The 13069-nt window shown below is 34.9% G+C and overlaps 1 protein-coding gene across 2 annotated transcripts in view; it reads right to left on the bottom strand.

Annotated features, from left to right (window-relative positions):
- CLPX (caseinolytic mitochondrial matrix peptidase chaperone subunit X) overlaps positions 1 to 13069 on the bottom strand; it is a 36110-nt gene that overhangs the window by 12129 nt on the left and 10912 nt on the right. The window contains exons 4-8 of one of the 2 annotated variants that reach the window (XM_061182015.1): positions 8254 to 8408; positions 5918 to 6077; positions 4473 to 4514; positions 566 to 742; positions 33 to 197 (exon numbers count right to left, since the gene is read on the bottom strand). In XM_061182015.1, coding sequence (XP_061037998.1) covers positions 33 to 197; positions 566 to 742; positions 4473 to 4514; positions 5918 to 6077; positions 8254 to 8408 — 699 coding nt within the window. The remainder of the gene's footprint in view (positions 1 to 32; positions 198 to 565; positions 743 to 4472; positions 4515 to 5917; positions 6078 to 8253; positions 8409 to 13069) is intronic. The other variant, XM_061182017.1, reaches the window with a different exon arrangement.

Here is a 13069-nt window from a genome sequence, read left to right as displayed (position 1 = left end):
TATATCTGGGGACAAACTACACTGAAACATACCTTGTTGTGCTTTTTCTACATTATAATTGGCATCTTGGAGCAGTTTGGCAATCACAGATTCAATATCTTCACCTACATATCCAGCCTGAGTCAAAGTCGTACAGTCACAGATAGCAAAAGGGACATCAAGGCATTTAGCTAGGGTTTGTGCCAGAAGAGTTTTACCTACAAATAGAAACAGTAACTAAAAATTTACTAAAAATATGTTGTCATACAATTTCTCTACAAAAAGGCAAAACAAATTAAATGTGAAGAATGTATAATAAGAAAAATTAGTGTTACATCTTTTCTCTACTATTACTCAGATATAATGGTATGCTATTTTCATTATTCCTGTTAAGATATTAGGGACTGGCCTAAAGGGCAATACCAACACCTCAAATTCAGTTCTAAGCCCCGTATAACTACCATAAGATTGGCCTTAGATTTTCTTCTTAAGAGTGAGAATCCCCCAGTCATAAGACACAGGTTACAGAATCATTTATATTCTATTTTTTTTTAAATGAGTAGTGATTTTTCAGTAAGTTATTTACCTGACCCAGTTGGTCCAAGCAGCAAAATATTACTCTTTTCAAGTTTTATGTCATCATGGGAAGAATCCAATACTTCACCTCCTCGTTTTTCCTGAGGTATTTGTTGGTTTACTTGTTGCTGCATTGATGCTCCTAAAGCATTACCATGTGGACTAATTCCAGCAATCTGAAGCAACTCTGAAAAAATGCCAAAGGAATTATTAGAGCTTCATTTGATTTTACTTGAAAAAATGCCCAATAAAACCCTACATCTAAAACCAATCACCTATTTAGAAAAAATTTAAATATTCTGACATTTTGCCTTACCTATAAAGGAAGAAAACCTCAAATTATCTAATAACAAATGTACAATACACAATGATTATTCAGGGAACCTCAAGCAAAGGAAATGGATTATTTTTACCTTCCTTATTTATATAAACTTGTATGAAGAATATACTTTTACTGAAAAGAAGGCAGTATAATAGGAGAACAGTGCTAGGAGTCAGAAAGCTTTAGCTTTGGTCCTTTATTTGCCTCTAAATAGCTATATGATCTTGAGCAAGCCACATGTACACTTTGTGTTTCTATGCCTGTGTTTAAGAACAAAACACAAGGGCTTCCCTGGTGGCGCAGTGGTTAAGGATCCGCCTGCCAGTGCAGGGGACACGGGTTCGAGCCCTGGTCTGGGAAGATCCCACATGCCGCGGAGCAACTAAGCCCGTGAGCCACAACTACTGAGCTTGTGTTCTAGAGCCCGCGAGCCACAACTACTGAGCCTACATGCCACAACCACTGAAGCCTGCGTGCCTAGAGCCCATGCTCCGCAACAAGAGAAGCCATCACAATGAGGAGCCCACGCACCACAACGAAGAGTAGCTCCCGCTTGCCGCAACTAGAGAAAGCCCACGTGCAGCAACAAAGACACAACACAGCCAATAAAAAAAAAAAAAAAAAAGAACAAAACACAATTGATTTGGAGGCACTTTGAAAGATAAACAAAGGTATATTATTTTTTTCAGTACAAATGAAAATAAGCAGGGCTGTAGAGAAAGGGAAAAACATTGAACTGAGAAATAGGAAACTTGGGTTCTAGTCTCGGTTCTATTGTAGGAGCACGGCAAGTCACTTAGCTTTACTGGGCCTGCTTCCTTAGTGAAAATACTGAGACATATGACCTTTAAACAGTCTCTTCCACATTTAAAAATGATCCTGTGAGTCTACCAGAGAAACCAACTATGGTAAGATTCATTACCCCTGGCCCTATCTGAATTCCTGATTTTACAGGATCTCAACTGGATCTCACTGCAGTTCCTTTATTAGAGACATAATCTTAACTATATGGGAATCATATTGTTGGCGAACTAACAGTTTATCAGCTGGATCCCTTAAAAAAAATCTTATTCTCACTCTCTCTTGGCTGAAGGAAAGAATCCCAATACTCTTTTCAATTAGCCAGATTTGTAAATATCCATATTGCTCCTGGCTCTCAGCATTTAAGGTATCTGTGCTCATATCATACTTGTTTATATTTTCTGGATTTATTTTTAGGTTGTTTCTAAGAATATCAGTATCTTCCAATGCTTTATTATTTTAATCAAACCAACAGACAGATGTTCAGCAGACATATTATTATAGTCCTATTCTATCTGGCTGTCACTTTCAAACTATCTTTGGGTCACACCCTTTGGTAAAGGGTTATTCTAGTCATCAAAAATAATAGGCATTCAATAAACATTTGAATTTAATTATATTGTGCTCCATTTGACGGTTAATGATCAGCGAATAAATCACAATGCTATGTCTCAGTACAATTCACATCAGGCAAAAAAAATGCAGTCTTCTATATTAGTTCAGTTAGATAGTTGTCCCTACTAAACAAAAAAAAAAGAAAAGTTTTTTTTTTATTTCAGCAAAATCTAGTTAGGAATTGTGACAATATAAGAAGGTGCTTGGCTGAAAAGTAGGTCTGCCCAATGCGGAAAAGATGATTTAGGTAATTTGGACAAAATCGCAAGAAGCATATTGACTACAGTGAAATCATATGACACATGTATTTAACTTACTCTATGATTTAAGTTTTTTTAAAAAAGGAATAATTTAAATAGTACAGAACAAATGATGTTTGTCATTCCATTTATGAAAATATGCCCCAGGGTAAACTTGAGATAACTCTCCTGTTCTTTCAGTTAAGTCTCTGTTCTTTCAGTTAAGTCTCTGTTCTTGCATATCTCTCACTACATAGGCAGCTCTCTATAATAAGGACTATGAGCAAGCAGGCTAGAATAGTTAGTTGTGTGCAGCTCATCAGCTATATGGCCCTAGGCAAACTACTTAAAATTTCTGTGCTTCAATTTTCTTATATGTAAAATGGTAGTGAAAGTAATAGTTTCTGTCTCATAGGTTTGGGGAAGATTAATGAGTATATACATGTAAAACACTTAAAACAGTGCCTGGCAGATAGTTTTATATGTGCTTTGGAAGAATTTACTATTAGTATTACCGTTTTCTTGTGTTTAAGTATTTGTATAACATAGCCCTTATATGCAAGCCAACTATTTCATTTCGTGCTTAACTTCAGAAAAACTTTATGTTCCAATGATGGAGGAAAAAAGCATCAATCTTAACATGTTAAAAAGACATATGTTGGTCTCTAATATGTGATTTCCAAAGGAACATCCAAGAATATTTTAATTATATATGACTTTGGCCTAATGCCCTAACTTTAAAAACTAATGCCCCACATAGGAGAAGACTAAACTATACATGAAAGTAAATTCTATATAAGCTCTCAAAATATTAATTTCCAAGTCAATCAATATATGTAATTACAAATTATTTTCCCTAAGTTCTTAAATACTGTTACTTGTTAACATTTATATTATATTAAATCACTACATACATTTTTAAAAAATCACTACATATATTATATATTTCTTCAAAATACTCACTATAGACTTTTCTTTAATAATTCATAGTAGCTTCATCAGCCACCTGCCCAAATTTATGAATATATATTGATAGCATATTTTATTACATTTAATAAATCTCATGCCAGAGTTGGTAAACTAGTTATGTTCTCATAGCTCACCCTGAATATATAGTACACTTCAAATAGTAGATGTATAATACTGTTTGGTTCAAAGGCAAATGTAAAATTATCAAACTTTTACGTGAAAAATGTTCATACTGGCTTATCTATTGTTTTTTGTCTTTTGTGACAACATGAATCTTTTTATAATAACTTTGGAACCTTCTCCCTCTGTATGGTAGCTATATCCACCTCCAAAGAATGGGTTCAAGACATCAGAATGGCCACTATCTTCGGTGTATCAGGTCCTTCCACACCCTCCATCAGACCATCTGATGATTATAGGGGCAGTCTAGGGCTCGCAACAGTGAGTTGGTGCTTATGTATAATTAGCAAGTCTACACTAAGTTTCATAAACACCAAAAAATAAATAGTGTGGTTTCTGGCAAAGAGTAGCTGGAAGATAATCTGCCTCCCCTAAAACCTGTCACTTACAGGCAGACCAACTCTAATTGTCTGGTTTTTTTAAAAAAAAGGATATAATATTCAAGCTACAGATTTTTAAAAATACAACTTCTGTTAATATGCAGATCTAGAGGAACTGCATATAGTACTTTTTATTTCTCTACATTATGCTTTAAGAAATATCACAACAGAAAAGATAAAATCAAATATCTAAAATAACCCAACATCTACAAACTACACAAATTAGCTATGAAACTGTTCTAAAGTTATATATACCATGTATAACAAACAGGCTTAGATAATATACAATATCTTTCTTAGTAATACACAAGCAAATACATGTCTACCATTACTACTGCTGACAAACTTCACTGAGGTAAATCTCAAAAGGAAGAATGATTACAGAGGAGGACCTGAAGAGAGGTCACTTACTTGTAAATCTGTACTCATCCTCCCGTCTTCTTATTTCTAACTCTAAGAAAGAGGATGAAAATGGCAATGTGAAAATATTATATATTTGCTTAATTTAGGGGAACAAACAAGGAGTATTCCACTTCTTGCCCTCTTCCAAATATATTTAAAGAATATGTTCATTAACGTCCTTTCAGCTTTTCACATTATGAAAGAATTTATATGCTACCTCCTTTCTATATTAAAAAAACCCCAAAGATGCTTAATGATGGCTGTCCGGTTGCTAATATTCACATTTGTCAAATACAAAGCTGCTATCTATTTTAAGAAAAGAGTAGTAATAATTTAGGTTTTTAGTAAGAGTTTAAATCCCTCATACTATAAATACCATGTAACCATTTGCTTTTCCAGCACCTAGAAGAGCTTAACTATTAATCTGTTGACTGAATGAATCAGAAAAAATCATTTTGCTCCATGACTAAACAACGCGATTTGGACCTTATAAAAATGAAGGTTCCAAGTCTTTCAATAGTTACTATGATTTATACTTTCTAAAAAAGTAACTGATCCTACTACATGACTATTTTGCAGTAAGCTCAACCAGTGAACAAGTGTCTTCAATAAGCCAATGAGTTATATATTTAGTAGCTACTAAAAGTAATTTAATACTAAAAGTATTTAGCAGAACTCCCTAAAATTGTAAAATGATGACTAAAATGTAAAATGATACACTGTAGGACGAGTCAGAAATTACAGCTCCCTGGCCAAAAAAAAAACCACACACACACAAAAAAACCCTTAAAATATTTACACTGTACTCTATTCATAGTTTTTTAAATAAAATCATTCTATTAATATCACACACAATATTGTCCACAGTAAGTTGACATTACACAGTATATTGGTACATTAGACTCTATCATTAATAGGAATTATACTTTGAATCACTTACAAATTTGCCCTGAACCTTGCACTCTGTAGCTGGGGACTAAAAGGAAAGAGTGCTGAAAATGTTCTGTAAGCTTTATCATCTCCATATATCTCTGACTTAGGCAAATGAAATTCTGTATCCTGAACCCAAAAGAGAAGAACTCAAGAGTCACACAGAGAGCACTGCAATGATCCAGTCATGGGGAACTAGTTGTGGTCAAGTCTACAACTCAAAAATGATGTCTCAATCTGTATACCAGAACCCATGTACATATAACTGAAAACAAAAGTTTTAAGAAATAATACTTAAGTTGTTAACGTACTCTGGTATTTTCTACTCACACTTATTAACTCTTTTTTAAATGCTATTGGCAATGTACTGAAATGATTTCATGAACCACTAATGGGAAGTGATCTGTATTTTGAAAAATGCTGTAGTGTACTAAAAGTATTTTAAGACAAAGGAAAGAGTTCCAAATAAGGATTACCTCTAAAGCACAGTAATCTCTATTTTGGTCAATTATCAAAACACTAACCTCTAGGAGTTAATGATGTCTGCTTCTCAACTTCTGCTTGCTGTCTCACATTAGCTGGGATATTGTTATATATTCTCTTATAATGATTGTATACAGCAACTGAAAGCACCTTCTTAGCAAATGACTGGCCAACAACGTACTTGTCGAGGTAGTTATAAATCTGAAAAATGATTAGATATGAACAATTTACTATGAGCTATCACAAAATATGCACATTAAAGTTACATACTGAGCACACTTTTTTTTTTTTTTTTTGGCTGCACCGTGCAGCACGCGGAACTTCCCCTACCAGGTATTGAACCTGTGCCCCCTGCAGTGGAAGCATGGAGTCTTAACCACTGGACCACCGGGAAAGTCCTATACTGAGTACATTTACTTACAGTTTTAAATTTGAACAAAGATTCTCATCCAAAACAAAATGCCACGACTTCCCTGGTGGCGCAATGGTTAAGAATCTGCCTACCAATGCAGGGGACATGGGTTCAATGCCTGGTCCGGAAAGATCCCACATGCCGCGGAGCAACTAAGCCCGTGCACCACAACTACTGAAGCCCGCGCGCCCTAGAGCCTGCGTTCCGCAACTACTGAGCCCACGCGCTGCAACTACTGAAGCCCATGCGCCTAGAGCTCATGCTCCGCAACAAGAGAAGCCACCACAAATGAGAAGCCCCTGCACCACAGTGAAGAGTAGCCCCCGCTCGCCACAACTAGAGAAAGCCCACGCACAGCAACGAAGACCCAACACGGCCATAAATAAATAAATAAATGAACGAATGAATGAATGTTTGCTCCCTTTAGGTTTAAAAACAAAACAAAACAAAACAAAATGCAAAGGGCATGACACATTATGTAGCAATGATTCAGAGGCCCCAAACTTTAAAGGAACAAAACACAATTCTTTTGTTCTCCAGCTTAACAAAGTATCCCTGTACTCTTCTAGTGCTATGCCAGTTTCTATTCTATAAACAATGTCACTGATCCTAATTTTTGAAAGTTAATATTAAAGTCAATTAGAATACCTACACTTGCCACCATGGGTCTAAAGCTATCATCATTAATGTAAATCATTTTTAAAAATCCATTTTACACCTCTCTCAATAATATGAATAATATTCTTCACAAAGACAACATATTATAAAACTAACCTTTTCAAAATAGGCATTATATAATCAAAGACCATTATACCACCAGTATCAATGTGTTTTAATGCTCATAAACATTTAGCTTCTTCTTAGATATTAACTTTAAAGCTATGCTTTTATCTAAATGGCAATCTAAAAGCCTTATTCTTGGTAGAAACTAAAGCTCTAGATGAAACTTGGATACTGCCAACAGCTTAGCACCTGGGATAAATTATTTCAGCTTTTAGAAACAGAAATTAACTGTTAATGTTCACTAACTCCTGAAAATAGTTATTTTCTAGAACTTTATTCTCTAGAACTTTGACTCAGATGTCTGAAGTCTACACAAATTAGTGGGGAACATAAAGCTTAACAGCTATATTTTCCATTACTTCATTTATTTTTACATGACAAATTCTATAGTCGTTGACCATATGTATTTTATTATGGTTTTTAAAAATCATCATTCCTCACAAATTATACCCATGATTTATTAAACCTGCCATAGCACATTTGCAGAGACAAATGCACTGGTACCTAAACAGTAGAAGAAAGCTAAACTGAAGCAGAGGGTGACAAATAATGTAAGTGTGCAAACATCTGAGATATGGCCAGAACAGAGGGCACACAGCCCAGAGCAGGGCTCCTCCTTCTCAGAAAGTGTACGCCAAGTACCCAATGAAGCTGGTGGTACACTCTGCTGTGTTTCACATGGCCAAATCACAATCCATCTGAGACTCCTAGGAAGAGCCCACACCACAAAAGTCACAGTGCTATACAGGAGAGCCCTGGCACATTGCTCAGGAAAAAATTACTTGCTTCCATTGTTAGCCTGAGGCTGTTTTACCATAAAGTAGATTAACTTAAGGGGGAAAAATTGCAGGCTGGTGTTATTTAGGGGCCCAAACTAACAAAAATAAATCCCCAGCTGCTCTATTTTAAGGATATCATTTTAGATTAACTCAGCATTAACACTACTTTAATAATCATCAACTATATTTCATTGCTATGAATACAGTAATCATGACATGGGAAAACAGCAATGGATTCCATACCTAAATTTCAAGTATCAAATATCAGTAACAATTTAGCCATATTAAGAACTTATAACACTTGTTTAGATACTAGTATTAAGATTCAATATAAACTGGAGGGAGGGGAGCAATGAAACGTTTTCAAGATAAAGTGCTTATAAGACTGAACTAAGACCTATACCTTTTTGGGGGGAGGAGGCGGTTTCTGTTGGAATGCCAATTTTACAGCTTCTGCTGCTGATTCAGGTTCTTTAATTATGCTTTTCTTTGAGTCTGCTTCTGACAGCACAACAAAAAAATGATGACATTTTTCACACTTCACAAAGCGGGTGGATGCTGTAAAAGGACAGAGAAAAATAATTCAAATAGTGTTTAACCTTAAAGACTCATTGAAATTGAAACCTATGTACTTGACAAAAATGCTTGTAGTTCACTCCACTAGCCACAACAAACAGCCTAGTTTATACCTAAAATAGATGATAAAGATGAGTTCAGTAAACTACACTTTGTTCATTTTAACTAGGTTCTTTCATTTTGTGATAGACTGCATCTAGAGAAAAGATCAGTTGAAATTCTTTCGACTTCTCCATTTGCTGAAGTTTTTTTTTTTTGGCCGCACCACACTGCTTGCAGGATCTTAGTTCCCCAACCAAGGATTGAACCCGGGCCCTCGGCAGTCAAAGCAGGGAGTCAGGGACTTCCCTGGTGGTGTAGTGGTTAAGAATCCACCTGCCAATGTAGGGGACACGGGTTCGATCTCTGGTCCGGGAAGATTCCACATGCCGCGGAGCAATTAAGCCTGTGTGCCACAACTACTGAGCCTGCACTCTAGAGCCTGCAAGCCACAACTACTGAGCCCACACACCACAACTACTGAAGGCCGCGCACCTACAGCCCGTGCTCCGCAACAAGAGAAGCCTGCACACCGCAACGAAGAGTAGCCCCTGCTCGCATGGTAGAGAATCCCATACAGACTATTAACAGATACAGAGCAAAAGGTACATAGGAATTAGTTACATGTTGGTAGGTCTAGGTAATATATTTTTGTGTTACCTTTGTGTAACCTAACTAGACAGGTAAAAAGAATTTTTAAAACCATGGGAATCTCTGTCCTTTGGGAATATTATAACTACCTATCCATACATTACAAGAAAAACTGTGCTGGCAAGCACACCTCAATCTTCACAAAATAATCTAAATTTTAAAAAAATAGACAATTCCGCATTTTAAAAATAAATTTAATTATTAATTCAGCCAATTTAATTCTTATGTGTCTGTTCTTAAACACAAGGCCAAACAAAAATACATTCTGGATAAATTCTAGCCACAAATTTTAAACTAGATTAGGGGTCATTTGTGTATTCCATTTATCAATCACCTAGTAAGTGCTTCCCTAAAGAAAAAGATCAAGCTATTCCAAGTACCTTTGATTAACACAAGCCCAAACACATTATCACCATCTCCCATCAGTGGGAAAGACAGTGGCTTTATTTTAGGATAAGGCACCAGTAAACAGGGGAAGAATTAAAGGGCAGAGAAGCCTCTAATCTAGTTCAGGCTGTGTGACAGAAAAATCTGGCCTCAGAACACAAGAACAAAATATTTCTCTGAAGAAATTAGGTGAAAGGGAAAGAGAAACACTGACAAATAACATTCCTCTCTGCTTACTGTTTGAAGGGTTGCTTAAATTCTACCTGAATACTTGCAATACAGTTTTACACTGAAACATGTTCAACATATACCCAAGTTCAAGGATTCAATTTTATTTATCAAAATGCTATTTCAGAAAAACAAACAAATAAACAAGCATTGCAATGCATATTTTTTACTCTTAAAAACAAGGGGCAAAATCTGATTTTGTTAAATTATCAGGGGATAAATAAACCTCCTTCCTTTAAATGATTACTACAGGTATCCTATATTCCTTTATAAACAGAATACTGATTCCAGTAAACATGCTTGTATAATATACCCACGACAGAAGAAAGACTACCTTAGTAAAACCTTTTTCAGGATATTTGTTTAAATGAAAGTTCTTCATGATTTTGAAAAAGTTTCAGGGTCAAACATAAAATCTCCAAACCACTGCAGGAAAGTTTATTCTTAACCTATGAGAAACGTAATTACAGTAAGCCTTCAAAAAGTATTATATACATAAAAATAAAAACTAAAGGCTCTACCCAAAAGCAAAACATGCACTATGACTCTGTTTAAATGAAGTACAAGAACAGGCAAAACCAATCTCTAGTGATGGAGGTCAAGGTAGTAGTTGCCTTGGGGGAAGAGAGGTTAGTGACTAGGAAAGAACAAGAGGGAGCCTTCTGGGGTGTGGGAATATTTGATATGTAAATCCATCAAACTGTACATTTAGAATCCATGCACTTTCTTTCCTTTTCTGTAAAGAAATTATATCTCAATTTTCCCTTAAGTTAAAATAAAAAAGAAATAAAGACCAAAAAACAAAAACAACAAAAAAAAACAACTAAAAGCTCTACCTTAAATAAAAGTAGGGATGCTATTCATGTTTGACAAGTTATTTTTTAAATGGGCAAGAAAAAATTAAATAATATATATCATTATAATCAAGAATCTTAGACATTATTTCAATTTCTGATGATTTTCTATACATTCATAATGGTATCTATAAAAATGGCATTTTATTTCTACAGTCAAGCAAGAGTAATACCACTATAAGAAAACATAAAAATCACTACAAATATACCTGTGAGATGAAATATGCACAGCAAGATCAATGAGCTAAGAACAGTTTCTACATTAAAAAAATGACAATGAAAGTTATATGAAATTCAAATTTCAGTGTCCACATACAAAATTTTATTGGAACATAGCCATCCTCACTCTTTTACATTGTCTATGGTTGCTTCTGCACTATAACAGCAAAGGAGAAAAGTCACAACAGAGACCATATGGCCCATAAAGTCTAAAATATTTAATATTTGGTCTTTATAGTGAAAGTTTGCTGACTCCTGCTATACAGCATTTAAAAGGAAAGGACTACCCACAGAATGAGAAAAAATATTTGCACATCACATATCTAGATAAGGGTCTAGTATTCAAAATACATAAAGACCTCTTATAGCTCAACAATAAAAAGATAACCCAACTTAAAAATGGACAAAAAATTTAGTCTTTTCTCCAAAGAAGATATACAAATGGTCAATAAGCACATGAAAAGATGCTTAACATCTTTAGTCATTAGGAAAATGTAGATCACAACCATGATGAGATACTTCCCATCCCTATGATGGCTATAATAAAAAAAGACATAAATGTTGAAGAGGGTGTAGAGAAATTAGAACCCTTACACATTGTTAGTGGAGTTGTACAATGGTTGTAAAACTACTACCTCTGTAGCAGTTCCTTAAAAAGCTAAACAAAGTTAACATTTCACCCAGCAAATTCCATTCCTAAGCATATACCCAAGAGAAGTAAAAACATAAGTACACACAAAAACTTGTAAACAAATGTTCACAGTAGCATTATTCATTCATAATGGCCAACAAGCAGAAACAACTCTCAAATGTCCATCAACTAATGAATGGATAAACAATGGAAATACTATTCAGCCATAAAAAGCAATGAAGTACTGATACATAATACAACACTGATCAACCGAGAAAACATGCTAAGTAAAAAAAGCCAGATATAAAATGTCACATAATGTATAATTCTATTTATATGAAATATCCAGAATAGACATATCCATAGAGACTGCAAGTAGGTTAATGGTTGCCAAGGCTGGGAGGGGAAGGGGTGGAAAGTGACTGCTAAGGGGTATGCGGTTTCTTTTGGGGGTGATACAAATATTCAGGAATTAGATACTGGTGATGACTGTACAACTTCATGAATATACTAAAAATTCCTGAAATGTATACTTTAAAAGGGTGAATTGTATGGTATGTGAATAATAATAGCTCAATAAAAAATTAAAATTTAAAAGAAAGGACTTGTATGTATTAACACACAAAGCTCTCAAAACACTGCTGAGTCGGGGAAAAAAAGCAATTTGCAAAAACATGAACAATATGAAACCATTTACGCTTTTTAAAAGTTATGTGTTCAATGAAGACATATTACAGAAATATATCTTTAACATTATCTATAATGCTCTACTTTTTGTTTACAAAGGGAGATATACATATGTATTCCTCGGGTAATTAAAAATAATTTAAAATGGCAAAAAAAGTAGACAATTACTTAAACAGGCCATTCACAAAAGAATTACAAGTGACTAAAAAGCACATAAAAGAATAAAAACAAAAACAAACAAAAAGCACATAAAAAGATGTTTATGAACTAATAACTAATAAATGCAGATTCAAACAAAATGAATAACCCACGATCAAACAAAATTCTTTAGAACCAGGATGATCCAATTTTCAGTGAGTAGACACAGAAGATCCTCAGCATTCAAAAGGGATGCATTCTGGAGAGACTTTCATTATGGGCCAGCAAACCCAAGGAAGAGGGCCTCACTGTTGGGGCCTCTTACTTCTATGCAGTACAGCTCCAGAGGAAAGGGGCAGTGTCATGCTCATCTGTGTATTTCCTGGGCCTAGCAGTGTCTGACTCAACAGATGCTTTGTAAGAATGTACTCTTCTTTTACTCTTTTCTTCCACATTCTCTACTCCCACATCTCCCTCCCTAATTATAATTCCCAAAGGAAACAGCCTTGAGTTGATTAGATAACACTAAAGTATAGTGTTTTTTATCTAGATAATCTCTAGGGAAGGTGGGAATCTGTATGTTAACAATCACCTTCAGTGATTAATACAACTTGGAAAGTTATGAAAACATTGTATAAAAAGAAAAATTTAATCTCAAGAGGAGCTAGTTTATCCCTAAAGAATTCCAGTTGGTACAAAGGACAGGAACTTCTGAATAGGAAAGGAATTTCTGAATAAGATATCTTCACTGCTCTATAACCTTGGATGAATTACTTAAACTTAATTTTAGCTACTTCATTTATAAAAAT

Source organism: Eubalaena glacialis, chromosome 2, assembly GCF_028564815.1.
Source record: "Eubalaena glacialis isolate mEubGla1 chromosome 2, mEubGla1.1.hap2.+ XY, whole genome shotgun sequence".
NCBI classification, from domain to species: domain Eukaryota; kingdom Metazoa; phylum Chordata; class Mammalia; order Artiodactyla; family Balaenidae; genus Eubalaena; species Eubalaena glacialis.
This window is presented reverse-complemented; position numbering and strand designations above follow the sequence as displayed.